The sequence below is a fragment of the Heterodontus francisci genome, chromosome 11 (genome assembly GCF_036365525.1).
Source record: "Heterodontus francisci isolate sHetFra1 chromosome 11, sHetFra1.hap1, whole genome shotgun sequence".
Classification (NCBI taxonomy): domain Eukaryota; kingdom Metazoa; phylum Chordata; class Chondrichthyes; order Heterodontiformes; family Heterodontidae; genus Heterodontus; species Heterodontus francisci.
Genome location: NC_090381.1, coordinates 96,538,738 through 96,565,384, shown reverse-complemented (window position 1 = coordinate 96,565,384; position 26,647 = coordinate 96,538,738). Strand labels below are relative to the sequence as shown.

General features: G+C 42.3%; 1 protein-coding gene across 3 annotated transcripts in view; it reads left to right on the top strand.

The window, feature by feature from the left end:
• Positions 1-26,647, top strand: part of LOC137375409 (sodium/hydrogen exchanger 9-like) — a 490,009-nt gene that overhangs the window by 368,765 nt on the left and 94,597 nt on the right. For 2 of the 3 annotated variants that reach the window (XM_068042592.1, XM_068042593.1), the window contains exon 13: positions 25,454-25,502. In XM_068042592.1, coding sequence (XP_067898693.1) covers positions 25,454-25,502 — 49 coding nt within the window. Of the gene's footprint in view, positions 1-6,200; positions 6,494-25,453; positions 25,503-26,647 lie in introns of those variants that run through there. The other variant, XM_068042594.1, reaches the window with a different exon arrangement.

Sequence of the window (26,647 nt, the reverse complement as noted above, 5' to 3'; positions counted from 1 at the left end):
TCAGGGCCATTATCCATGTTTCTCAGTCCTATTTATATTCTCTGCATTATGCATTGCCAAAGTACCTACATGCTTGATTTGAATGTGACACTGCGCCAAAATGTTTTCTCCCAACATAACAACAGCCTACACAAATATATTTTCACTTGCTAAACAAAAATCACGTGAGTAACTGCTAGTGATTTTATAATGGGCTTGCTGTTGGTGTGAATGTGCTCCCCTCATCATTATGCAGTCTTCATCTAGAATAATAGTTATGCTATACGTTGTATTGTGGCTGATGGATTTCACTATCTGAGAATCCTCCGGAACCTGCAGTTGTCTTTTTCCCCAGGTGTTCAGCCTGGTCTATTCATTTAGTGCTGCACTGCCATCTCTTTACCCAGAAAATGGTCAGTGGAACTCGCTAATACAAGGAGTAGTTGAGGTGAATAGCATAGGTGCAGTTAAGGGGAAGCTAGATAAGTAATAGAGCGAAATGTTGAAGGGTGAGAGACAGTAAGGTGGGAGGAGGCTGGTGTGGAACATAATCAGTAGTAGAGCTGTTGGGCCAAATTGCTGTTTGTGTGGTACATGTAATTCTATACCGTCTTGTAAAAGGTCAGCTAAATGGTATTCATTGCATTGCCAGAAGGCAAATGACCAAACTACACAATGCCTGCATTTGCAGAATCTGCAACTTGCAGTAAGTTTACATTTTATTAATTTGTGTCAAGGTTATTTTTAATCCACAGAGCCCAATTTCTATATTTCTGCCATAATTATGATACCTTCTGGCAGTTGTTTCATGAACCTGCTGGAAGCAACAGCATTTATAACTATGATTCCTTGCACACAACTTCTGCATCTTGGAGAAGCCATTTTGGAAGGCTTTAAAAGGAGAATGAGAAAATATAGAGTAAATTGCATGAGGATATTGTCAAGAAAACATGCTACACCAAATGAGGATTTTTAATTAATCAGTTGGAAACCTACATTTATCTTTTAATAAGAAAAGAGGAGCTGTGATCCTACTGTTAACTTTTTAAAAAACTGTCAGCCAAAATGGCCACCACAATTTGCATTGAAATACCTCACATTCCAGGACATCAAATTGGAGACACAAGTCCAGCAAGAATCTCATCCAGGACAATGCTTTGGCTAACTGAGTAGATTATCCAGATCACTCTCGTTAGCAGGACATTCAAAGCCATTCTTGAGGCATACATGACTGGAGACATCCCTCCAGGGGGTAAACTTTGACAATACCACCTGAGAGAGAGTTCGATTTTAGACGGACTGCTTTGTCCTGGATGGTGTCAAGCCTCTTGAGTGTTGTTGGAGCTGCACCCATCCAGGCAAGTGGAGAGTATTCCATCACACTCCTGACTTGTGCCTTGTAGATGGTGGACAGGCTCTGGGGAGTCAGGAGGTGAGTTACTCGCCTCAGGATTCCTAGCCTCTGACCTGCTCTTGTAGCCACGGTATTTATATGGCTATTCCAGTTCAGTTTCTGGTCAATGGTGGCCCCTAGGATGTTGATAGTGGGGGATTCAGCGATGGTAATGCAATTGAATGTCAAGGGGAGATGGTTAGATTCTCTCTTGTTGGAGATGGTCATTGCCTGGCACTTGTGTGGCGCGAATGTTACTTGCCACTTATCAGTCCAAGCCTGGATATTGTCCAGGTCTTGCTGCATTTCTACACGGACTGTTTCAGTATCTGAGGAGTCACAAATGGTGCTGAACATTGTGCAATCATCAGCGAGCATCCCCACTTCTGACCTTATGATTGAAGGTAGGTCATTGATGAAGCAGCTGAAGATGGTTGGGCCTAGGACACTACCCTGAGGAACTCCTGCAATGATGTCCTGGAACTCAGATGATTGACAAGGAATGTCAAGGAAGATGAAATAAAAACTGAAAATGCTGGAAATACTCGGCAGATCTAGCAGCATCTGTAGAGAGAAAAACAGTTAATAGTCAGGATTTTGTGTGGCCCCCGAGGTGGGGTCGGAGGCAGTGCGTTGGATGGTTTCTGCTTGTGCTGCAGGGGAGGCTGAGACATCAGCCATCGGATGCTGCAGCATAGTGTGTTCCACAAGTGTTCTTATGGAGTTGCCTACCATTTCCAGACTGAAGAAGATGGGCTTCGAGCTCTATGCAAAGCCCTGTGCCAAGTGGGCGCACGACACTTCCATGCTTCTTGACATTGACTGCAGGTTTTCTAGTAGGCTTCTCAATGCACCAAATATTTCATAGTGTATACCCATCCGCCTTCTTCAATAGGCCTCATCGAGGCCTCTGTAGCAGAACTCATGTGCAGCCTCACCCTCCAGCAAGTTGGTGCCTGTGCTATCCTTGTCCCCAGCCCTGGCTGCAAGCAATTCGTGCTTGGTGTCCCATCACATGCAGATTCCACCTCTAAACTATCCTTTAAATTATGCGCAGTATCAGTGGCTAAGCCTGTGGCTGTGAGTATGAGATCAAGTGATGGTCTTTCTTCACCACAGTCTTTCAGCTCTTCCACCACTGCTTGGCCTGTTGGCGGTACCTGAATGGAGAATGGTACAAGGGTTGGGTTGCGGTGAGGAGAGGGGGGAAATCGAGAGCTGCGTGCTTATACCATGTGCAACTTCTAAATCAGAAGAGATTGTGAAATGAGGGGGAAGTGGGATGTGAGAAGCAGGATTAGGTATGAGGATACAGTCATCTTCACTGGTTTGCCCTGCTACAGACCATGGCCTCAGTCATGGCCACTCCAGTGATGGTGAGTACCGTTCCCTGCATGGGAATAAGGATATGCAGCCATGCCTGTCCCCTGCAGTTTAGCTGTTGCTGCCTGTGGTTGTGCTCCACCTTGTCCTGCAAGAGAGAGAAAAGCGTGTCAGTAGGTGTGGTGCAGTGTGTTTGGGTGAGGTGGCTGCCATGGTTGATTAGTGGCGGTGTGAGGTTTGGTGCAGTGCTAAGTGCGTGAGATGAAGCTATGAATGTGAGATATGAATTGTGATTGACAGAGATTGTTGGTAGGTGAGTGAAGTGGGGATGGTGAATTGAGCAGTGTGTGAGGCTTGTGGTTAAGTTGTAAGGATATGACATTTGAGGATGAATTCACTGACCTTGGCCCCTCCTGTTGAAGTCATTACACTTCTCGCAGCACTGCATCCAGGTCCTCAGGACTACACTGCTGGCATTGACCAGGATGGCTATCTGCTCCCATTGCCTTCTCAGAGATGTCTAGAGGGCCTCCTGGCTCCCTGTGGATAGAAGACATCTCTGCCTGCTCACCCCCTCTTGCTCTAAGCCCTCCAGTGCGGCGTCAGAGAACCTTGGAGTACATTTGCTGCCCTGTTGCACCGTCAGTGTTCTTCCTGCTCAGACTGTTTTCCCCACCCTCCTCCAGCACCTTTCCCAGGCAGAATGCACCTCCCCTTTAAGAGGTGCAGGGCTCACTTCAAGTGGCAGTAGCCTCACACAAACCTGGGCCTCCGCTGAAGTGTGCAGCACGTTTAGTGTTGGGCTGCACACAGCTACCATGTAAATCAGCAGGCAGCACAAAATTTGCATGCTGGCTGTATCAGAAGGAAGAGGCCTGGGTCAATCGCACATTGTGATCTCTGTACCCATTTTCGGGGGCTATCAAATTCCCCCCCCCCCCCCCCCCAACCTTCCCCCATAGTCCGTCACAGCACCATAACAATTCTGGTCACAAAGGATGTAGCATCCAACTTCATGTGGCAAAGGTGGGTGGGAGAAGAGAAATTAAAAAGTTAAAGGGCCAAAATAATCGCAATATACTAAGGTAGCTCTTCTGAAAGCTCTTAAATTTCCTTTTATGTTTTAGCAGGCAGTACAGAGGCTGCAGCAACACTACACTGCAACAGGCCTCGAGGGTCTGCAAAGGCCTTCTTCGCCAACCTCTCCCGCCAGATAGCTTAGTGGAGACTGCAGAGCCAGCCCCCTAAAATTGTCCAGAGTCAGGGGCATGTGTTGTCGCGGATGATCTTCCCACCCTGTCAAAGAGACATTTAGATTTCAATATAGCAGAAAATCCAGATAGTAATATGTTTGTGTTGCATATGATATCTTTTGTGACATAACTGTATCATTATTATACTTCCTGTGCTTGGCAATCTCCCAGTGGTACAGCATCCGACAAATCTCTTCCACTTCCAAGGCACTGCCTCGCTTGATTCCTGTTCTAGCACAGTCTGTACATCTTCCACAGTTGCTTCTTGTCTCACTGCTGCCTGTCTACCAAGGTTCCATAGTAAAGGGTCAAGACTATGGAAGTGGAGTTAGATGACTCCAGACAAACAAGAAATGCTGGAAATACGCAGCAGGTCAGGCAGCTTCTGTGGAGAAAGAAGCAGAGTTAACATTTCAGGTCAGTGACCCTTCATCAGAACTGAAACGTTAACTCTGCTTCTCTCTCCACAGATGCTGCCAGACCTGCTGAATTTCCAGCATTTCTTGTTTGTGTTTCAGATTTCTAGCATCTGCAGTATTTTGCTTTTAGAAGACTCCACATGTGTGGGTCAGGCAGTGGCTTGGGAAAAATTGCCTCCTCCTGTGCGTAAAGTTTGAGAATTCTAAGTATATTCTAATAGTGGCAGCGTTGGTCAAAGTTGCCCAGTTTACACAATGATGCCAACGTCATGAAATATATTGTCTGAAGACATTGAATCTGAATTCTTAAAACTCTCCTTGTGTGTTTTTCTGCCTAATCTGATGTTTCTTTTAAATAGTAAATGCTGAGTAAATCTCTGAATTAGCACCTCAATATCCAGAACAGGTTTTATACAAGAAGATGGAAACTCTAATGAGTAATTCAGTTCCAGATCAATGAATAGTTAAACGATTGATCCTGACATATGAATTTTGTTACTTAACGGTTAATTTCCTGTAAGTTTCAATGATAGACTGAATGAACAGAATGATTCATTGAAAATTGTTCTTCACTGGCATGAAGAACTTCAGAGAGCAGAATAGAGAAGACCTCCACTGTCTGCAGTCACACTAGTAGCTACCATCTGAACTTCTTTACTACCTCTTTGGCCCAGATTTCATTCACCACTCCCAATATCTCTTCCTCTGGCTGTGTGTCATTTTTTACCTGATTACACTCTTCGAAGTGTCTTGGGATGTTTCTTATGCTAAAAGAGCTGTATAGGTGCAAGTTGTTTAATTGTTGTTGAATTTGATCCAACATTAGTTGATTGTGTACAAGGAAACCTATTTTGTGATTCTCCACTTATTTCCACAATATAATATTGTCTCATACCCTTAACTTTGAAACATATTGCCTGGTTAAAGAATAATGCTATATCAGAGCTTCGTGACTTTTGTGAAAACTGAATGTGAAACCAGTCTATAGAAGTCAAGTTGCTTTCAGATGTTGTCATGCAAATAGGCCTTTAATACAACAGGACAAAAGTAGCATTATATTTGTGGTTATATTGTGAGCCAGTTTCACAAATCATAAATTTCCTTCAGATTTTATGAGGTTGCTAAGTTCCAGTGCTGAAGAGAGAGCAATTTCTTCTAAAGGATTGAAAAGTTAATTGAGCATTAAGGAACAACTGTGCAGTTCTGATGACTAATGTAGAACACAGCTTCAGACAAAGTGCCTATATTCAATTAATCATGAATTTTCAGTAGAAATATCCACCTTGCTAAGGTTTCTGTGTTTCTTAATGACCTACGCAGCCCAACTCCAATTAATCAATTGACTCAAGCAAAGCAAAATATATTGAATTAAGATTATAATTAAAAGACTACACACATTAATCGCGTTGGGTTTGTAACTATATTGCAACATAACACTTGTTTGTTAGATCACAGCACATATTTGTGACATGGTGCTCAAGAAAGCTTACGTGTATATAGTTCTAACAGCGGATTTCGTAAATTAATATGGATTATAAACACAATATATTCCAGGTCATGCTCGTGCTCTCTTTCTACTTCCCTTCCTCCCATCCTCCCATCCTTCCAACTGCCACTCATTTGGTGTCTGTTCATCTTTCTCTGAGTCTGTGTGCACGACTTTCTCTTGGTTTCTCTGCTTGTCTATTTGTATATTTGTATCTCTCGCTGTATGAAATCCCTCTGTGCAATATTTTAATTCAAGCATGAAGTTCCTACATGTTCTACTTGAAATATATTGATTTGTTTAATAAATTTGGACAGCCAGCAACTGATAAATTCATCTCTTTCCAGCTTAGGTTTAAAAGGCAGACACCAACTTTGTAGACATGTACCACATGTACCCTTTGGATCACCATAAAGAAACAGGATGACATTGCCAGCAGACAAAGGAGTGCCTCCCTGAATCCTTTTGCTTAATTTCCCTGGCTTGCAGATTAAATTTGACCAAAATTGTATACATTAACACTACCGCACACCGATAATCTGTCTCTGATTGTCCGTCACTTTCCGTTTTCCAATTTGCTTCTCTGTCTTATCAGAACTGTAGCACCACAGGATGAGATTTTGAAAGAGAATCATTATGCCACAAATAGACAATATGGCCATGTTGTTATTGCTAAATTAAGCTTTAATTTCCCTTTTTTACTTATCAAAGAAATATACTCTTGTGAATTTTCACCTATTCTTAATTGTTATAGAAAGATATTGATGCCCTTACCAGCATATATGTATTATAATAATCTTCCTTTGTTGCTGTTCTTTATGCTTTAAAACTGCTATCAGAGACAGCCTGGGAGTAGTTAATGATGCCGCCTTGGGGAGAATTAAGTTCTGCGTGTTTCTTTTATAGTGATTTCGATCGTTGTTCATTAGTGTTGCAGAATAAATCGCTTTTCCATTTTTAGCACTGCTGTCGCATTAAACACTCCCAGATCAGGTCCAGCATGGGTTAGATGTAGGGAAGGTCTCGCTCTCACCAAACAGTGTGCAGTTTATTGTTTCATTCTAACCACCATGAACTGAACTGAACTGAACAGAACAGAGAGGACCTGAACTCACTTCACTTTGGACTCTTTCAGCTGACAGAGAAAGAAAGACTTGCATTTATGTAACCCCTTATACATCTCAAAACACTTCACGCAAATCACTTTTGAGATATAGACAATGGAACACTTAATCTGCGCACAGCAAAATCCCATGAATATCAGTGAACTGAATGACAAGTTAATATGTTTTATTGACACGAGAGCTTCCTCCTCTGATAGAATCGTGGAATGGTTACAGCACATAAAGAGGCCATTCAGCCCGTCATGTCAGTGCCGGCTCTCGGCAGGAGCGACTCAGCTACACCCATACCCTCGCCCTTTACCTGCACCCCTTCAAACTTTTTTCTCTTCAGATAATTATCCAATTCCTTTTTGAAAGCCACAATTGAATCTGTCTCTACCACACTGTCAGGCCGTGCTTTCCAGATCCTAAACACTCGCTGCTTAAATAAGATTCTCCAAATGTCACCTTTGGTTCTTTTGCCAATCACTTTAAATCAGTGTTCTCTGGTTCTTGACCCCTCTGCCAATAAGAACAGTTTCTCTCTATCTAATCTGTCCAGACCCCTCATGATTTTGAACACCTCTACCTTATCTCCTCTCAACCTTCTCTTTCTCTAAGGAGAACAACCCCAGCTTCTCCAATCTAACCACATAACTGAAGTCCCTCATCTGTGGAACCATTCTCGTAAATCTTCTCTGCACCCTCTCTAAAGCCTTCACACCCTTCCTAAAGGAATAGTGCCCAGAAATCTTTAAATATCCACCTGAACAGGCGGATAGGACATAAGTTGAACATCCCATCCGAAAGATGGCATCTCTGATAATACAACACTCCTTCACTACTGCATTTGAGTTTCAGTTTAGATTATGTGCTGAAATCCTGGAGTGGAGCTTGAACCCGCAATCTCCTGTATCACAGGTAAGAATACTGCTCCTAAGACAAGCTGACACCTAAGAGAGTGATAACTTCATAAAATACAGGAAGATGGAGAGTGTGGGAGGCAGCAGTGAACAGAAGCTACGTAATTGGGCTCTGTAGCACCCGTAGTTTCGCCGTTTTAATACAAGAACACAAGAAATAGGAGCAAAAGTAGACCATATGGCCCTTCAAGCCTGCTCCGCCATTCAATATGATCATGGTTGATCTTGGGCTTCAGTTCCACTTTCCTGCCACTCCCCATATCCTTTGATTCCCCGTGAGACCAAAAATCTATCTATCCCAGCCTTAAATGTATTCAACGATGGAGCATCCACAACCCTCTGGGGCAGAGAATTCCAAAGATTCACACCCTTTGAGTGTAGTAATTTCTCCTCATCTCAGTCCTGAATGATAGGCCCCTTATCCTGAGACTGTGTCCCCGTGTTCTCGATTCCCCAACCAGCGGAAACAAGCTTCTAACCTATCGAGCCCTTTCAGAATCTTGTATGTCTTAATTAGGTCGCCTCTCATTCTTCTAAACTCCAGAGAATATAGGCCCAATTTACTCAGCCTCTCATCCCAGGGACCAATTTAGTAAATCTTTCCTGCACTGCCTCCAGTGCAAGTATATCCTTTCTTAAATGTGGAGACCAAAACTGCACACAGTATTCCAGGTGCAGTCTCACCAAAGCGCTGTACAATGTTAGTAAGACTTCTTTATTCCTTTACTCCAATCCTCTTGCAATAAAGGCTAACATGCCATTTGTCTTCCTAATAGCCTGCTGCACCTGCATGGTAACTGTGTGCATTCCTTGTACGAGTACCCCCAAGTCTCTCTGAACATCACATTACCAGTTTCACACCTTTTAAAACAAATATTCTGCTTTTCTAATTTTACGATCAAAGTGAAGAACATCACACTTCCCTACATGATACTCCATTTGCCATCTTGTTGCCCATTCACTTAACCTGTCTATATCTCTTTGCAGCCTGTTTATGTCCTCCCCACAGCTTACCTTTCCACCGAGTATCACTGAGTAGCATCAGCAAACTTAGATACATTATTCTCTGTCTCTTCATCCGAGTCATTAATATAGAGTGTGTATAGCTGAGGCCCCAGCACTGATCGTTGCAGCACCCCACTATTCGCTGCCTGCCAAATTGAAAATGCCCCATTTATGCTCAGTCTCTGCTTTCTGTCCTTTAACCAATCCTCTATCCATGCTAATATATTACCCCCAACACCATGATGAAAATGATGTTAGTGCCACATGTGCTCACTTCCGGTGCAGGCCACACTCAATGCTATCTTGGCAAGGGCATTAGGAGTGCGCCCCAGATATATGCAGAGTAAGCAGACTGTAATGTCAGTAAAGATATTCTATGGGCTTCAACTTTGCTGACAAGCCTATTATGTAGCACTTTATCAGTTGCCTTTTGGAAGACCATATTCACCACATCAACTGCATTACCCTCATTGACACTCTCTGTTTCCTCATCAAAATACTCAATCAATTTAGTTAAACATGATTTGCCTTTAACAAATCCATGCTGGCTTTCCTTAATTAATCCACACTTGTCCAAGTGACTTAATTTTGTCCTGAATTTGTCTAAAAGCTTTCCACTACTGAGGTTAAACTGACTGTCTTGTAGTTGGTGGGCTTAAACTTGCAGTCTTTTTTTTGAACAAGGATGTCACATTTGCAATTCTCCAGTCCACTGCTACCCTCTCCTAAGGAGGATTGGAAAATTATGGCCAGTGCCTCTGCAATTTCCATCCTTAATTCCCTCAATATTTTCAGATGCATCCTATCTGCCCCTGGTGACTTATCAACATTAAATAGAGCCAGCCTTTCTAGTACCTCCTGTATCAATTTTTAGGCCATCCAGTATCTCAACTACCTCCTCTTTCACTATGATTTTGGCAGCATCTTCCTTGGTAAAGACAAGTACAAATTATTTATTTAGCACCATGCTCTCTGCCGCCATATGTAGGCCCCCTTTTTGGTCCTTAATCGCCACCACCCTTCCTCTTACCACACCTTTTACTGTTGATATGCCTGTAGAAGACTTTTGGATTCCCTTTTATGTTAGCTGCCAGTCACTTCTCATACTCTCTCTTTGCCTTTCATTTTCTTTTCACTTCCTCTCTGAACTTTCTATATTCAGCCTGGCTCTCACTCGTATTATCAACCTGACAACTGTCGTACACACCCTTTTTCTGCTTCATCTTACTCTCTATTTCATCATTCAGCTCTGGCCTTGGTTACCCTACTTGTCCCCATCGTGGGAATGTACCTCAAATATACTCGAACCATCTGCTCTTTAAAGGCAGCCCATTGTTTGATTACAGTTTGGCCTGCCAATCGTTGATTCCAATTTGCCTGGGACAGATCCATTCTCAACCCCCTGAAATTGGTCCTCATCCAATTAAGTATTTTTACCGTAGATTTCTCCTTGTTCTTTTCCATAACTCATCGAAACCTTGATTACTGCTCCCGAAATGTTCCCCTACTGACACTTTATCCATCTCATTCATCAGAACCAGATCTAGCAATGTCTCCTTCCTTATTGGACCAGATGCATACTGGCCAAGAAAATTCTCCTGAATACACTTCATAAAGTTTTCCCCCTCTCTGCTCTTTACACTATTACTCTCCCAGTCTATATTAGGAAATAGGGTATTAGGATTAGGATAACTACAGGCCAGTTTGGAGCCAGCTTTTAGATGAAGACTGGAAGAAAATTAGAGTGGCACTGGCAGAAATAGTTTAACCTGGTGGCATTTAGCTCACTGAGGAATGACCAGAATAGCTAACAGTTATGGTAGTGAGTGCAGCAGGATAAATCTCATGGGCTTTGCTTGTGGCATGGAGCCTCACTTGAGCAAAAGCATCACCAGAAAATTGGGAGAGATGCAGTGACTTCTGCAACTCTCCAATTTGTGATTCTGCTAAGCATGGCCTCAAACTTTAGATGCCTGCTAAATTGACCCCATAGTCTGCATGTAAACTTTTTTGGGGCAATGTTTCCACTTCGGGCGCAATCAGCGAAATGGATGCAAATTGCACCTGAAATATTTTGAGATGTATTTTTTTCCTCTCAAGATTCCACTCAAACTCAGTTGCATATCACTGAATGCACAATGAACCAGCACAATCAGGTAGTGTTTTAATACTTATATTTTTAAACTTATGCTCTAAAAATATTCCTTGAATATTATGTTTTTGAAAAACCAGCACACCCGAGTGGAAACTCATGGGTTTCCCCCTCTCTGCTTTTTAAACACACTGTCCTCTTTCGTTCGTTCCAGATCAGTGCTCAGATAATGGCAAAAGTTCCTAAATATAAGATACATATCCTGTTACAATACAAATGCTGCTTCTTGCAGATAATAAAACATTATTAAACAAAATGGGGTTGATATTTTCTTAATTTGTCTTATTGAATTACATAGCATCTACAACACACAAAGAGGCCATTCTAAAGGGTTCTAAAAGAGGTAGCTGCAGAGGTAGTGAATGCCCCGGTTGTGACTTCCCTAGATTCTAGCAGGGTCCCAGTGGATTAGAAGTTAGCAAATGTAATACTGCTGTTCAAGAAATAAGGGCGAAAGCAAACAGAGAACTACAGACCAGTTAACCTGACGCCAGTCTGGAAAATGCTGACATCTATTATTAAGGAAGTCTTAACAATGCACATAGAAAAGCACAGTATGATCAGACAGAGTCAGCATAGTTTCACAAGAGGGAAATTGTGTTTGACAATTTTATTATAGAGTTTTTTGAAGATGTAACTAGAAGGGTAGATAAAAGGGAGCCAGTAGACGTTGTGCATCTGGATTTCCAAAAGGCATTTGAAAAGGTGCCACGCAAAAGTTTAATATAGAAATTAAGGGCTCATGGAGTTGGGGGTAATATATTAGCACGGATGGAGAATTGGTTGACGGACAGGAAACAGAGGGTAGACATAAATGGGGTTTTTATGTTCAGAGGCTGTGTCTAATGGAGTGCCGCAAGGATCAGTGCTGGGGCCGTAGCTATTTGCAATCTATATTAATGACTTAGACAGAGAGACCAAGAATGATGTATCCAAGTTTGCTGACAATACAAAGTTAAGTGGGAATGTAAAATGTAAGGAGGACACAAGGAGGCTGTAAAGAGATATAGATAGGTTAATTGAGTGGGTAACAAGGTGACAGATTCAGTATAATGTGGGAAAGTGTGAGGTTATTCAATTTTGTAGTAAGAATAGAAAAACAGAATATTTTTTAAAAGGCATGAAACTTGACAATGTTGATGTTCAGAGGGACTTGGGTGTACTTGTACAAGGAATGCAGAAAGTTAGTACACAAGTACAACAAACAATTAGGAAGACAAATGGCATGTTGGCCTTTATAGCAAGAGGTTTGGAGTACAAGGATAAGGAAATCTTGTTATAGGGCTTTGGTAAGATTACACCTAGAATACTGTGTGCAGTTTTGGTCTCCATATTTAAGAAAGGATATACTTGTCTTGGAGGCAATACAGTTCAATGGGTTGGTCCCTGACATGAGAGGATTGACCTATGATGAGAGGCTGAGTAAATTATACTCTCTGTACTCTTTGGAGTTTAGAAGAATGAGAGGTGATCTCATTGAAACATTCAAGATTCTGAAGGGGCTGGATAGGGTAGAAACTGAGAGGTTGTTTCTCATGGCTGGGTAATCTAGAACATGGGCACAGTCTCAGGATTAGGACTGAGATGAGGAGAAATTTCTTCACTCTGAGGGTTGTAAATCTTTGGAATTGTCTACCCCAGAAGGTTGTGGGAGCTCCATCATTTAATATATTTTAGGCTTGGATGGATGGAATTTTGGTCTCTTGGAATCAAATGATATGGCGAGTGGGTGGGAAAGTAGATTGAAGCAGAAGATCGGCCATAATTGTATTAAATGGTGGAGCAAGCTCAAGGGGCCTGATGGTCTATTCCTGCTCCTATTTCTTCTGTTCATTCAGCTCAACTGATCTATGCTTGTATTTATACTTCCCATGAGTCTTCTCCTACTCTTCGCAGCCTGCTCCCCTGTTCCCTTCCTCCACATCCATGTGTCAGATTCTATCTGCTTCAACCATTCCATATGGCAGTAAGTTACACATTCTCACCACTCTATTCTTATGCTCCATAGTAATCACAATCATGTCACATGAAGGATGAAGTTGTGACATTTCTTTCATTTTGTATTTTATTTTCTTCTACTGTTCAAAACAATAATTTTCTTCTCCTTCATCAAATTTCCACTCTAATCCCATGGTGATCACAATGTATGAAGGGATGAAGAGAGTCACAAGGGACTCTAAAGATTGGTTTATTTTGTGAAGGGATTATCAAGGCTGCGTTATTCAGTGTAAGTGAGGTGATTATCAGGCATGTTATTCAGTCTATGAGGGGATTATCAAGCCTATTTTATTCAGCATGAGTGAAGGGATTTTTCTGGCCTAATATGTTCAGTTTGAGTGAGTGAATTGTCTGGACTGGTTATTCCATGTGTTTAAAGGGATTATCTGGACTAGTTTATTCATGGTGTATGAACAGATCAACAGAATTGATTCACTCAGCATATGTGAAGGATTATCAGGCCCTGTTTATTCAAGCTGTGTGAAGTGATTAGCAGGATTGATTTATTCAATGTATGTGAAGGATTATCAGGATTTGTTCAGGATTTGATGGAATATCAGCTATTTTATTCAGAATCTCTGAGGATATTATCAGAGTTTGTTTTATTGGGGATATTTATTTATTTAGTCAGGGTATTACCAGAACTGGTATATTTAGTGTGTGAGAGAACGTTATTGGGCCTGGTTTATTTAGGGTGTGGGTGGGGTTGTTGAATCACGTGTGTATGTAAAGCTTCCGAAGAGACGATGTTGAATGATTAAATGACTGATAACACTAATCTTAGGGTGATGCTGACTTTATTTTATAACTTTCATGCCCTGTAACAGTACAGTGTGACCTGGCAAATAATAAAAACAAATATGATTCACTCAGCCTTCTCTCTAAGCAGTGAATTCCATTGTAGTGTTTCCCACACTTCAAATTCCTAAGCCTAACAAGAGCCCTGCTCCTACCAGGAAAGCTGTGAACCAAAGCTTTATTCTCTATATTCTGCTCTGCCTGAAGACATGCTGTCCTGCATGAATGTACCTTTACCCCTCTCGTGAATATTTTACAAGATAAACAGATATTTATAACATATATATCCATATACACAAACACATAAACAGACAAAATAAACAGATTACAACATATCAGGGAACTTTTGGGGAAGAACTGCCTGATGACTATCCTTTGGAAGGTGTTACAACCCAGGCAGGAGGAGTGCACTGTTTATTCTAGTTTCACTTCTCCACAGGTCACACCATATATTTAAATTTTTTTCCCATTTACCGATATGGTCAATCATAGACTCTATTTTTATCCCAGAATAAAGCACACCAACCAGGTTTCTTTAATAACAAAATTATCAGTTTATTATAAATCAACTCTTAACCAGTAATGAAGTAAAGCATAAACACACAGATTGAAATATTAAAGTTCCCTTTTTACCTTATCCCCTGACTCACTCACACACACGCACACACACACACACGCATTATACAGGTTAACCCAGGGTTGTCTAACCTTTTTCGGGTGGAGGGCTGCATTGTGATTTTTGCTCAGCCCGGAGAGCCGGTGAGCAAATTTCAAAAGATAAAGGCGTTAAAAATTTATCTTACTCATAAAAACAACAACAAATGTGCATTTTTGTGAAGAAGCTTTAAATGAGAAGCCTAGTTTATTGACTTACTTTCTCGTCGGTATATTGAAAACTGATTTAGTGACATACCTGGCATTGTTTTTTGCTTTAATAAGTAGTCATTCTCTGCCGACACACTTGATGTAACGATGCAGAGCATTCTGGATAGATGTCCACCTTTCAGGAGAGACCTTGAACTCTCTCCCCCCTCTCTCCACGCTCTGTGTTTTAGTGTGTGTCTCATTTTTTCTTCGCTCCCCACTCCCTTCTAAGACTAGGGGACACAGATTGAAAGTTTTGTGCAAAAGATGCAGGGGGAATATGAGGAAGCACTTTTTTATGCAGCGAGTGGTAATAACCTGGAACTTGCTGCCCATAAGGGTGCTGGAAGTGGAGACGATCAATGACTTCAAGAGAAAGTTGGATAGCCACTTGAGAGAAATAGACTTACAGAGCTACGCGGATTGAGCCAAAGAGTGGGACTGACTGCATAGCTCCGTGGAGAGCTGGCATGGGCTTGATGGACAGAATGGCCTCCTTCTGTGCCGTAAGTAAATGACTCTTCGACTCTATCTCCTCCTCTCTTTCTGTCTGTCTCTCTGCCTCCCTCTCCCCCCTCTCTCTGTCTCCTTTTCCCCCCTCACTGTCCTCTCCACCCCCTGTATCTCTTCTCCTCCCCCCCCCCTCCACACCAACCCCCATGTCTCCACTGTTCCCCACTCTCTCTCTCTCCCCCTTGTCTCTCTGTACCCCCTCTCTGTTCCCCCCTCTTTGCTCACCCCCTCTCTCCTCCTTTCTCTCTCTCTGCCCCCCCCCCCCCGTCCCCTTTCTCTCTTTCTCTGTCCCCGCCTCTCTCTCTCCCTCTCTTTCTCTCTCTGTTCTCCTCTCTCTTCCTCTCTCTCTCTTCCCCCCTTTCCCTGCTCCCCCCCCCTCTCTCTCTCTCCCTCTCTGTCTCACACAATTGCAGAGAGTGGAACTCTCTTTTAAAGTTTTTTTAAAAGTCAGCTCATCTAAAAAAGATCATTGTCAGTTTCAGAGCTGACAGCTACTGACATTGGGAACAGCCGCTTCCCAACAGACTCGGGGTTTTTCAGCTGGCTTTTTAAAAAAAAAAAGTCAGAACCCACCAGAAAACCCAGAGTCTGTTGGGAAATGGCTGTTCCCAGTGTCAGCAGTTGTTGGTTCTGAAACTGACAACGATCTTTTCTTAAAAAAACTGACTTTTAAAAGAATTTTAAAAAGCGTTCCAGTCTCTGCAACTGTGTGAGAGTCAACAGCTGTCACTTGTGAAACTGACAACGCAATAGTTTAAAAGCCAGACTGACAAAAGGAAATTTCTCATCTCCAGTCATGGTGAGGATGAGGAATGGCCTCGGGAACAGTTGTACACCCGCTGGCCGATGGAAACGTCTGGCGGGCTGGATCCTGGCCCACAGGCCATTTGTTGGACAACCCTGGATTAACTGGAAAAGAAAAAGGGATTTGTGTTTTAGAGCTCTATTACAAAAAAAGAGAAAAAAAACCTTGGGTTAAATACTTGCTAATTCTTGAAGAAGAAAGAGAAGAGATGGAAGGGTGCCCTTTGTTTTGGTTTGGCGTCCCAGTGCCTATAGATGGCTGTCACTAGGATCTCCCTAGAATAGTTCTTTTCTGGCAACATTGAAGATCAGTTTGGGTAGGCTTTCAGAGAGTGCAGCAACAGAGCTTTCAGACACAGGCCTTACAGGAGGAATGTAGCCACAGTTTCAGTCTGCTTCTTACACTTGCTTTTTACTTCCTCGAGAAGTGAAAAACTGGTAGGTTTTTTCCAAACTGCTGGAACAGACTGAGTTGGGGTGGTTTGTTCTTCTTGCCAAGTTTTCTCCCACTGTCTTTTCAAGCCATTGTCCATAACTCAACTCACTGTCCAAAGCGAAACCATAAACAATGTTACAAGAGACAAGCCTCCTGACCTCTATAAATCTTGACCTGTCACTTCTCTGTAAACATCTTCCCCAAGTCAAAAACAACCCCTGCTGGGTAATTATTTGAAGACAGGTGCCTTCCAGTAACGGTTTACAAATCAAACCTCTCATTGATCCTTGTAAAAAAAAATCCATGGATTCCTTTTCAGTTTTAAAACACATTCTCAAAATTTAACAAAAAAATGGAAGCACTCGTAACAAAGATTACTGATTGTATTTAGACTCCCTGTTCTGTATTGGTAAAACAAAGCCCAGGTTGTTACTGTTAATAGTCAAAGAAAACCCCCATTTATATTGTATGCCCCAGGTTAAAGAAAAGTTTAATCAGATTTAATGAACCAGAATTTGTCTCTGTCCAGTGCCCGCCTTCTATTATAACATCATAGCAGAAAATTACATTTGGTGTGTGGTCTCGTATTGAGAGTGAAAAGCTGAGAAAAAGCTTGTTGGGGGGAAGAGTGAGACAGTAATTTGCAATAGTTTAAATATTTTGATGTTAAATGGAAAGCAGTCATAAAAGAATTATGTTGTTGTCCTCTAGAGAATGGATAGTACCTGACAGATGATGGGGAAATAATAGAGCTTCAGCTGTTTCATTTGGTGACACAATGAACATAGACTTTTGGTTTTGCTTCAGGATGTATGTTACCCACAAAGTATCCTGTACCTAAAGAGTGGAACAGTGAATTCCAATGTTTAGGAACAATAGCCTCATCATTTACTTGGTACCACTGTCATTCACAAGATCACAAGACAGGGTTGCAAAAAGCCATTTGGCCCATCTACACTTATCCGTCCAGAAAGAACCCAGGGGCAGATTTTCATCTTGTTGCAGTTGGATATGAAGGATCTCCTGGCTACAGCACATAGACAAAAATCAGGCAAGGAGGATCATAACCCACAATAAAAAATGGGATGGACTGTATTGTACACATTTGATCTTCCCCTCCAATGTTCCTCCACGGGCTGCACCCAGGCTAAAAATACATACTATATACCTAAGCACAATAAAAGGAAAATCTGCCCCTTATGGTCCACTCAGCATAGGGTCCGGTGGCTTTTTGAATGATTTTGTGGTTTCTACCTCCCCTGTGCTACCCAGAAGTCCAATTAGCATATTGGCTCTTGGTGTGAAGAATCTCCATACATGGGTTCTGAATTTGCATTTGTCAGCTTGAACCCGCAGCCCTGTTGTCCTACTGAGGTGGCTTAATTTAACGTTGCGTTCCTGATTTACCTTTTCTGTACTGTTTATCATATTATATGTGTATCAGATTCCCTCTGCATCAAGGATGAAAAACCAAGATTTTTAAGTTTTTTTTTCTCTCTCATAATTAAACCCTCTAATGCTACAGATCAGCCTAGTCGCTCTTCTGTAGTTTCCAGGGGCTACGTTGCCCATCTTTTGTCTTAATGACCAGACTAGACACAGTACTCAAAATGTAGCCCGACCAGAGACCTGAACAGTTTTACTATGATTTCCTCCAACTTCTACTCCACTGCTTTGGAAAATCTGTTCAATTCCTAATGTGTGTTGTACTAAAGGTAGTAGAAATGTAGAAGTCTGTCTCCCAAAAGGCTATGGACGCCTGAACAGTTGGAGCTCAGAAGACTGAGATTTATGTTCTGTAAGGGTATCAAGGAATATGGAGATAAGGCAGATAAATGGAGTTTAGGTACAGATCAGGCATGCTCTAATTGAACAGCAGAGCAGGCCCGAGGGGCTACAAGGTCTATTCCTGTTCCTGTGTGAAGAAAGACATAAAACATGCTATTTTTGCAGACAAATAAAGGGAGGAAATGGGACCCCCCAGTCTAAAAATACATTGGGTAATAAATTCAGCAAACATCTTTTTGTTCATTTTCCTCTCTTCAGCTGCTGTCAAACGCCATTGCCTGTTTAAATTATCTACAGGAGCCCTGCTGTGTTAACATTATTAATACTGCTTTTTAAAGAACTGTTAGGCACTCAGATGAGCTGTTCTTTTATTCATTCACTAACGTTGGTTGGAAATTGCATATATAAACCAACACACTATAATTCTTTTGTCACTAGACTGTGCAGCACCAATGTGATGCACCACTAGACTGCCCAACCATCTAATTACTGAAACTTTTGAACATGTTCCCAGAAGGTTATAGGCCACAGTTTTCGGAGTGAGCTATTTGGAGGTGGAGATCATCATTATGGGGAGAGAAAAGAAGTTAATTAATTATAATGATTCTAGTCAGGGAACTAAGATGTAAAAATGTGGCCCTGCCTTATGTAATCATATCTTATTTCGCTTTTTTGCTCGTGGCCAGTCTTCACCAAAGCAAATAGTATGTACACATTTTAGTCCTCTGCTTGAAATAATCAGTACCCACACCATCAATTAATTAGTGAGTTTTCAAAGAGCAAATAAACTCTCAAATCTCTGCTGCTGTTGCAGAAATGGAATAGTTGCTGAGGAAGAAACCAGATGCATGCATTTCCTGGGCTGCCTCCCAAAGCTGAATCCCACAAAGCCCAAGTGGGACTCGACCAAAAGTATTAACTGTTGCTATCATACCAAGAATAGACTCGCACCCCGTTGTAAATGGAGCACTCCTGCCATTGAACACTCGGGTTGATTTTCAGGTAGAGCCGTTCACACCAGCATGAGGATCAGACCTCATTAACATGCCCCTGACAAGCTGCAGGCGTTTCATGCTAAGCCGACCAGCAGCTTGGGCTTGGCGGCAGTTGGAGGTGATCGGGTGGGAGAGATCCTCCTGGATCCACTGAAAAAACATTGAAAAATTTCTGGGCCATTTTTTTGAGTGATCTCCAGAAATCTCTTTAAGAACTACTGGCTAACATCTGGTGCAACTGGGCAGAATTTGCACGGCACACACACACTACTGGTTAGTACTCGAATGTGGCAATCTCGATCCTACAACCAGCATAGGACTTTGATTTGCACAATTTAAGCAGCCTGGCCAGCAGTTGAAAATCACACACCAATGCGATGGAATTAGTCCAGAGGGAAAGTGCTCTCGCACTAGAAAAATCCTTTTCCTCATTTTCAGATCTCACCATGGCCTAGCCCCATCCTACAATAGTGATTTCCTTCAGATGTGTGTCATTATTCCTTTGACACTAAATTGCTCCTTGCACTTCAGCACTGCCTTCTGTTTAGTGTATCCTTTACCCTCAAATACCCTTTCTCAATGCCTACATCATCACATAGCTATCCTTCTTTTGTTTCAAGAGCCTCCTGAAGACTTTTCACCTTAACGGTGCTTGCAATGTCTTCCTTTTTTTCCCTGCTGAGTACCCACGCTTTCTTTACTGCCCTCTAAAGCATACTGAGGATGCGTGGATAGCTTGTGGAAGCATTAGTTGTTTAAACAGGGAACTGAAGGTCATCTAACACCTGATATACAGTGTACACTCAGCAAGAAAAAGTGTTGTTCTTGCCTATGGCCGTCACTTTTGCACTGTTCAGTTGCTGATGCAACATCTGAATATAAAACTTCAGTAGAAGTGCTGATAACATCTTTTCTTTTCAGCTACTACTTGTGCCTACAGTGTCAGCAGCTTTTCAATCTGTAAATACAATGTAGTCCTTAATTAAATTTCTCAGCAACTTGCAAATCTTGTCAGGGAAAAAAGTCAGCATCTTCCATGCTAATAAACTAACTAGTTCAGATTTATTCAGATAGGATAAAATAAAGTCTCCAAACATCCAATGGCAGCAGAAGGGAAATTGTCTTCAGGCTGTAGAAACTCTTAGAAGTGCACACTTTCCATTTTAAGGCAAAATAAAATAACACCTATTGCTTACGACGAAAAGAACTTCCATTTATCCAGCACCTTTCACGATCTTAGGATATCCCCAAGTGCTTTACAGCCAATGTCGTACAATATTTTGAGGTGTATTCACTGTTGTAATGTAGGAAACACGCAGGCAATTTGTGCACAGCAAGGCCCCATTAACATCAATGTAATAATGACCAGATAATCTGTTTTACTTATTTTGGTTAAGGGATAAATGTTGGCCAGGAAACCAGCAAGCGCTCCCTTGCTGCTTTTCGAAATAGTACCAAGGGATCATTTACGTCCAACTGAGAAGGCAGATGGGGCCTCTGCTTAATGTCTCATCAGAAAGCCGGCACCGCCAACACTGCAGCACTCCCTCAGTGCTGTATTGGACTGTGAGCATAGATTCTGCACTCGGGTCTCTACAGTGGAAATTGAACCTACAACCTTCTGACTTAGAGTGCTATTACTGAAACAAGCTGGCACCCTTAGTTGGTAAAAGGCTCTAGCCAGTGTGATAAAGAGCTATACTGACTAAGAAAGGGTCAGGCTCAATTCTTAGGTATTGAAGAAGTAGATGTAAGAGCACATAGGCTTATCTATGCATAGAGGGTTTGGCAAGATCGGGTTCGGTGTATAACGGGCGGCCCATCCAATGCCACCAATTTTCCGCCCCGCCAAAATTAAAAGATCCCCTCCTTTGTCTACTCAAAGAGAGGAAAGGATTTTTGAGCATTATGAGGCAGGCATGCATCCTTCTAAATATCCTCAGTACTTGCGTACAGATATTTGTTGTTGGACCACCTTAAGAAGGGACCACCTTAACAGGCAGTAAGTGAAGGCCACCAAAAGAAGTGATGTCACGTCACACATGACCAAGGAGTTTTGGGTGTAGTCCGATAGAGTGAGATGAGTGTTGGTGAGGCTGCTGTAGTAGCTCTGTATATATTCTAGTTTAAGTTATGATAAAAACCCACATATCTTTTGGATATTACTTGCAGTCCTGTGAATCTTACAATCGTGCACATACTGAAGAAACAAGTAATATTCCATGGTGGCAACATTTGGAATATATTTTTTCTGAAGACCACACCTAGAGAGAGCAAGGAACAGCAGGTTGCTTACCAGGAGTGCAGTTGGCAGAAGACCCCACAACAGTGCTGCTAGCTAGGACTGCAGGCAGGACCTTGGGAGGTGTTGAAACTATGTGAGTACAGTAGGCAATTTGCCAGGGGATCAATGCTTTCATAATCTGGCAATGGGTTGAAAAATTTGAAAAGAAGTAGTAGCACCATAGCTGCTTTAGTTTTCCCAGTTTTCTTTTTGCTTCATGAGCAGGGCTGAAGCCAAAAAGAGCAGGAAGAGCTCAACAGCGCCACTTGAGATCCAGCACTAAGTAAAAGGCTGGTTGTGGCAGCTGCCGGTAATGCAAGCTGCAGCTCTCTACAGAGAGAGAAGCCTGAGGAAAAAAAACTGTTCTCTCAGTTTAGCAAAAATGACTAAGTGTAAACAAAGAAAGGGGCAGGCCTGAAAAAAATAACCTGTCCAAAAAAGGAAACAAAAAGCTCTACCTGTGAGACAGAAAGCCTGTAAACCTGTAAAAGAAGTACGTCTGTGTAAAAGAAAACCTGAAAAATGCCCTTTATTTATAAAAAAGCAGGATCATCCAGAAAATCGCCTTCCGATATCCAATTATAGATTGGAAGGTGTCGAACATAGCGTCAGAATTTAAACTGTTTTGACAGTGGATGGAACTATGTTTCCTGGATCAAGAAGTAAGTGAACCAGAGAAACAAGCTGTGAAAATCAAGATCGCACTGGGCAATGAGGGCCTTCAACAGATCAATGCATCAGGATTGTCAACTGAGGATCAGAAGGATCCTTGCGAACTATGTACATTCCTGGAGGAGCAACTCAAAATAGAGGTCAATTTCTGAGTACATAGACTTGAGCTTATGACCTATCAGCAAGGGCAGAATGAATCCATTGACCAGTTTTAGATTTTAGATTTAGAGATACAGCACTGAAACAGGCCCTTCTTTGTTGCAAGGTGCTGAGACAAAGCTCAAAAATCCAACTTCGGGATATTGAATGGTCGGAATGGGTTATAGAGCTAGTAATCGCATCTACCCTTTCTGAGAGAACAGTTTTTTTTCCTCAGGCTTCTCTCTCTGTAGAGAGCTGCAGCTTGCATTACCGGCAGCTGCCTTTCAAAAAGACCTGCTAGAAAAGAAGGACAAACCATAGATGCAGAACTCAATGCTAGAAAGAAATTTGAAGCCATCATGGCTAGGCGCCAACAGTTACAAACATTGGGGGCAGCTACAACAATAGATATGGTAACCAAGGCTCAGATGTCTGCTAAGCCTTGTGGCAAATGTGGCCTGACTCACCCAATTCGGAGTTGTCTGGTGTACCAGGACCTGTGTAAAGCTTGTGGCATTTGAGGACATTGGGCAAGGCAGTGCAGATGGCCGAGCTCAGATACAACACACAGGAATGGTGGCAGATCACATGCAGAGAAAATGTCTGCAAGACAGGATGGCAAATGCAACAAAAGATATGCCAACACAAAACAAAAGCCCAAGCAGGTACATCAGGTCAGTAGAGAGACAGATTGCCAGGAGGACACGGATGAAGAATGCACTCGTGCAAACAGCGAGCAAGCATTTCACATATTTAATTTATATCAATTTGTCAATGCTATTACACAATGTGAGGCATTCGCCATGGTCGGGATTATATATCCGCAGAAGAGTGTCAAGCCTAAGCTCAAAGTAAAAATTGGCACTGGAGGAATTGCAAATATTCTACCCCTCCATATACTGAAGGACATGTACTTAAAGGAAAGGGAATGTATGGTACAACCCACCACAACTAGGTTGACTGCCTACAATGGTTCTGCAATCAAGTACATTGGAACATTAACCTTGCAGTGCAGCTATGGGAGTTCAGAATGGCTACTACAAATGTTTTATATTGTAGACATAGCTGGACCAGCTGTCGCAGGACCTTTCATATGCCAAGGCCTACAATCGCTAGCCAGTGAGGTTATGCAAAATAAGTCATGAAAATTAAGGTATGACTCACCAAGGCTTTGGCTGAATTTTCCTCTCAGCAGCGAAGGGACTGCTTTCGTCATTCACCTCACATACAGCTGCCCACAGGGTGTCAACGCAGGCTTGTCAGCGCAGATTCTAGTCTTCTAGTGACTGTTGAATTCAGAGCCCTCTATGGGCATCTGTGGTGGCTGTGAGCATGGAAAGCAGCAGGATGCTTTCTAACCAATCAGATTAAAGAATCCTCACAGACGACAAAGGAGGTAATAAAAGTCAGGAAATATAAATTGCATTAAAATCATTGTGCAGGAGGAAAAATAAAGATTGAGTCACACACATGGGATTAAGTTCAAAACGTAAAAGAGCAAAGCACCAAAATATAAAAAGAATTCCTTTAATTTTTTTTAAAACCTGCAACGTTAATTTTCTTCTGACGAATGAGACTCCACACTTGTAAAATTAACTTTTCAGGGCCAGAGGGGTTGTTCAGCAGTAATTATGACATACTATGCAGTTTAAAAACTTAGTTACTCCTGATTGAACAAGGCTTACATTTTCATCAGTCTCCAGTGCAATAATAGTGAGTAATTAGCTTAATTTCACGCCATGATAGTGATCTCTGTGCAGATTCCATCAGCAAAGACTGCAACATCACAGCCTGTGGAGGAGCAGGGTATCACTGACAGCAACTTCCGGATTTCTGCATTTAACCACACGCGAGCAGATGGCAGAAGTTGCTGTCAGTTTTACCCAGTAATAAGTGCAAGAGCTGATAACCCCACCATTACTAATACAGCAAAATCCTGGCCAAATGTGCTGACACTGTCAAATAATATATATGTGCAAGAAGGGTCTGTTTTCCAAAACATGAACATCTGCCATGCTGCAGTTTCTGAAGATGTAATATCATAAAGAATCCCAGTGTAGCCAAGGTCTCTTATTCCATATTTATACTATTGAGGCACTTCTACTTGAAATGGTGAATGCAGTGCCCTTACTCTATTATTCAACTGGTTCACATTGTGGGGCAGATTTCAGCATGCTGTTGGCAACAGAGAAGCACGATCGTGTATGTATTGTTGTTCAAGGGTTACAGTGCAAGAGCAACAATTTGCATTTACATAACACCTTTAACATAGCAAAACATCCCAAAGCGCTTCACAGGAACTTTATCAAACAAAATTTGACACTGAACCACATAAGGAGATATTAGAGCTTATTCAAAGATGTAGGTTTTAAGAAGTGTCTTAAAGGAGGACAGGAAGATAGAGAGGCAGAGGGATTTAGGGAGAGAATTCCAGAGCTTAGGGCTCTGGCAGCTGAAGGCACAGCTGCCAAAGGTGGTGATTAAAATCGAGGCCAGGATTGGAGGAGTGCTAAGATCCTGGAGGGTTATAGGGTTCTTGTTTTCTGGATCTTTCTGCACCTGGGATGTTGCAGGAAAAAAGGAAGTGATTCAATGGTGGTGCTGTTGTATAAATGCAGAACAAAGGGGGCATTATTGTCATGTTGAGGATTTTGTATGCAGGTGAAAGAGTTCCCAGCATGGGCTACTTCAAAAATAAAATCAGGCAAAGAGCATCATATTGGCTGCCGCATGCCAAGTTCTTGATGCTTCAGACAATACTTCTATCTCAGTAAAAACTTTGACCATTTGGTTTTCATTTTAAACATTGTTGATGATGGTCAGCTCATTAAGACTCCAGTATTATTAGCTGGAACCTGATGTTTCCATGGCAACTTGATCTTTCTGCTTAGAATGAAAGACAAGAGGAAATAATGCATTTGAATTCAATGCTCTGTAAGTAAGTGGAGGTCAGGTACTTCATAGTATAAAATTAGTCACAAAATCACCCAAGAATTTGGAAACGTTAGTACATGGGATCAGGATTAAGGGGCACTGTAATAAAGGCACTGGTAGGTTGGCATAGAAGGCTGTCGATCACTGAGTGATTCCTTCATTGATTCTCTTCATTTTCTTTGTGCAACAGGGTGGATGTAAACCCAGATGATGAGCTCAACCAGGAAAGTGTACATGTGGTAAGTATAAAAATGAAACCTGTGTTCCTTGTAAATAAAATGATGTGTCGTTCAAATAGCCACATCAGTCATCCATTGCTTCTTTATTGTTAGGCGATCCTGACTGTCTTTCGGAATTGTTTATTTTCCGAAATCCTTAGTAGTCCCTCAGCTGGCAGTTTCACAGGTTGTCTTGCTTTTGGTTGGTACACAGTTTCTGTCTTCAGTTCCGATTTGCTGTTGTTTTACTTTGAGCCGACTAATGAGGTGTGACAAACAGCAAGGGCATGCTAGACACAATGAACGTGAAATTCAGATATGTAGCACCGCTGGAGATGGCACTACAGAAGCTGAAGGCCCTCCTAATAGGGCACAGTGCATCTCCAGCAGCTTCTGGCATGTCCCGCATGGTACCCCATGCTGAGAAGGCCACTTGCACGGGTGTCCCCTGATAAGCCAGAAGCATCCAAACTGCTGCTGTCATTACATCACTCAGTCCTACCAGCTGATGTGACACTGTGCCTGCAAACTTGGACCACACAAGTCCATTGTACTTGTCAACGAACAAGCATTCAGCTGCAAGAGGGGCCCGGCACTTCGCATTACTTAAAGGGCCAGGCACCCAGCTTGCAAGTAAGGTAATTTGAAATAACTCTTGCTATTGCAAAGTCTCTGGAAGTACTCTGGAGTGTTTTTGGGAGTGTTGCAGTGAGTTCATGAATTTAGCAAGGTGTGTTGTTGCATCCTGACAGGGAGGGCAGAGGAGCAGGTGACCTGTCCACACAAATGCTGCAACAGGTATGGGGACAGCAGTGGCAGTGCCTCTAAGTCTGCAGGACAGCAGGAGATGGAGCAGGGGCTGCAGAGAGGATGGAAGCTCTGCACAAAGCCTTCTGCCAAGTTGAAGCCAGACTCCTCCATGCTCCAATGACAGGAGGCTGTCTGGTAGGCCAGCCAGTGCATCCTTATCAGCATTCACCTATAGACCACCTCAGCGAGGTCCTTATTTGATTCCTCTGTAGCAGGACTCGTCTGTGACCTCACCTTCTGGTGAACTGGCACACAAACTATCCTTTACCCCAGCATGGCTGCAGCCCACTCGAGCCCAGTGACTCACCAAGAGCAAATCTCAACTCCATACTAGCCCCTAAGCTATGTGAAGTAGC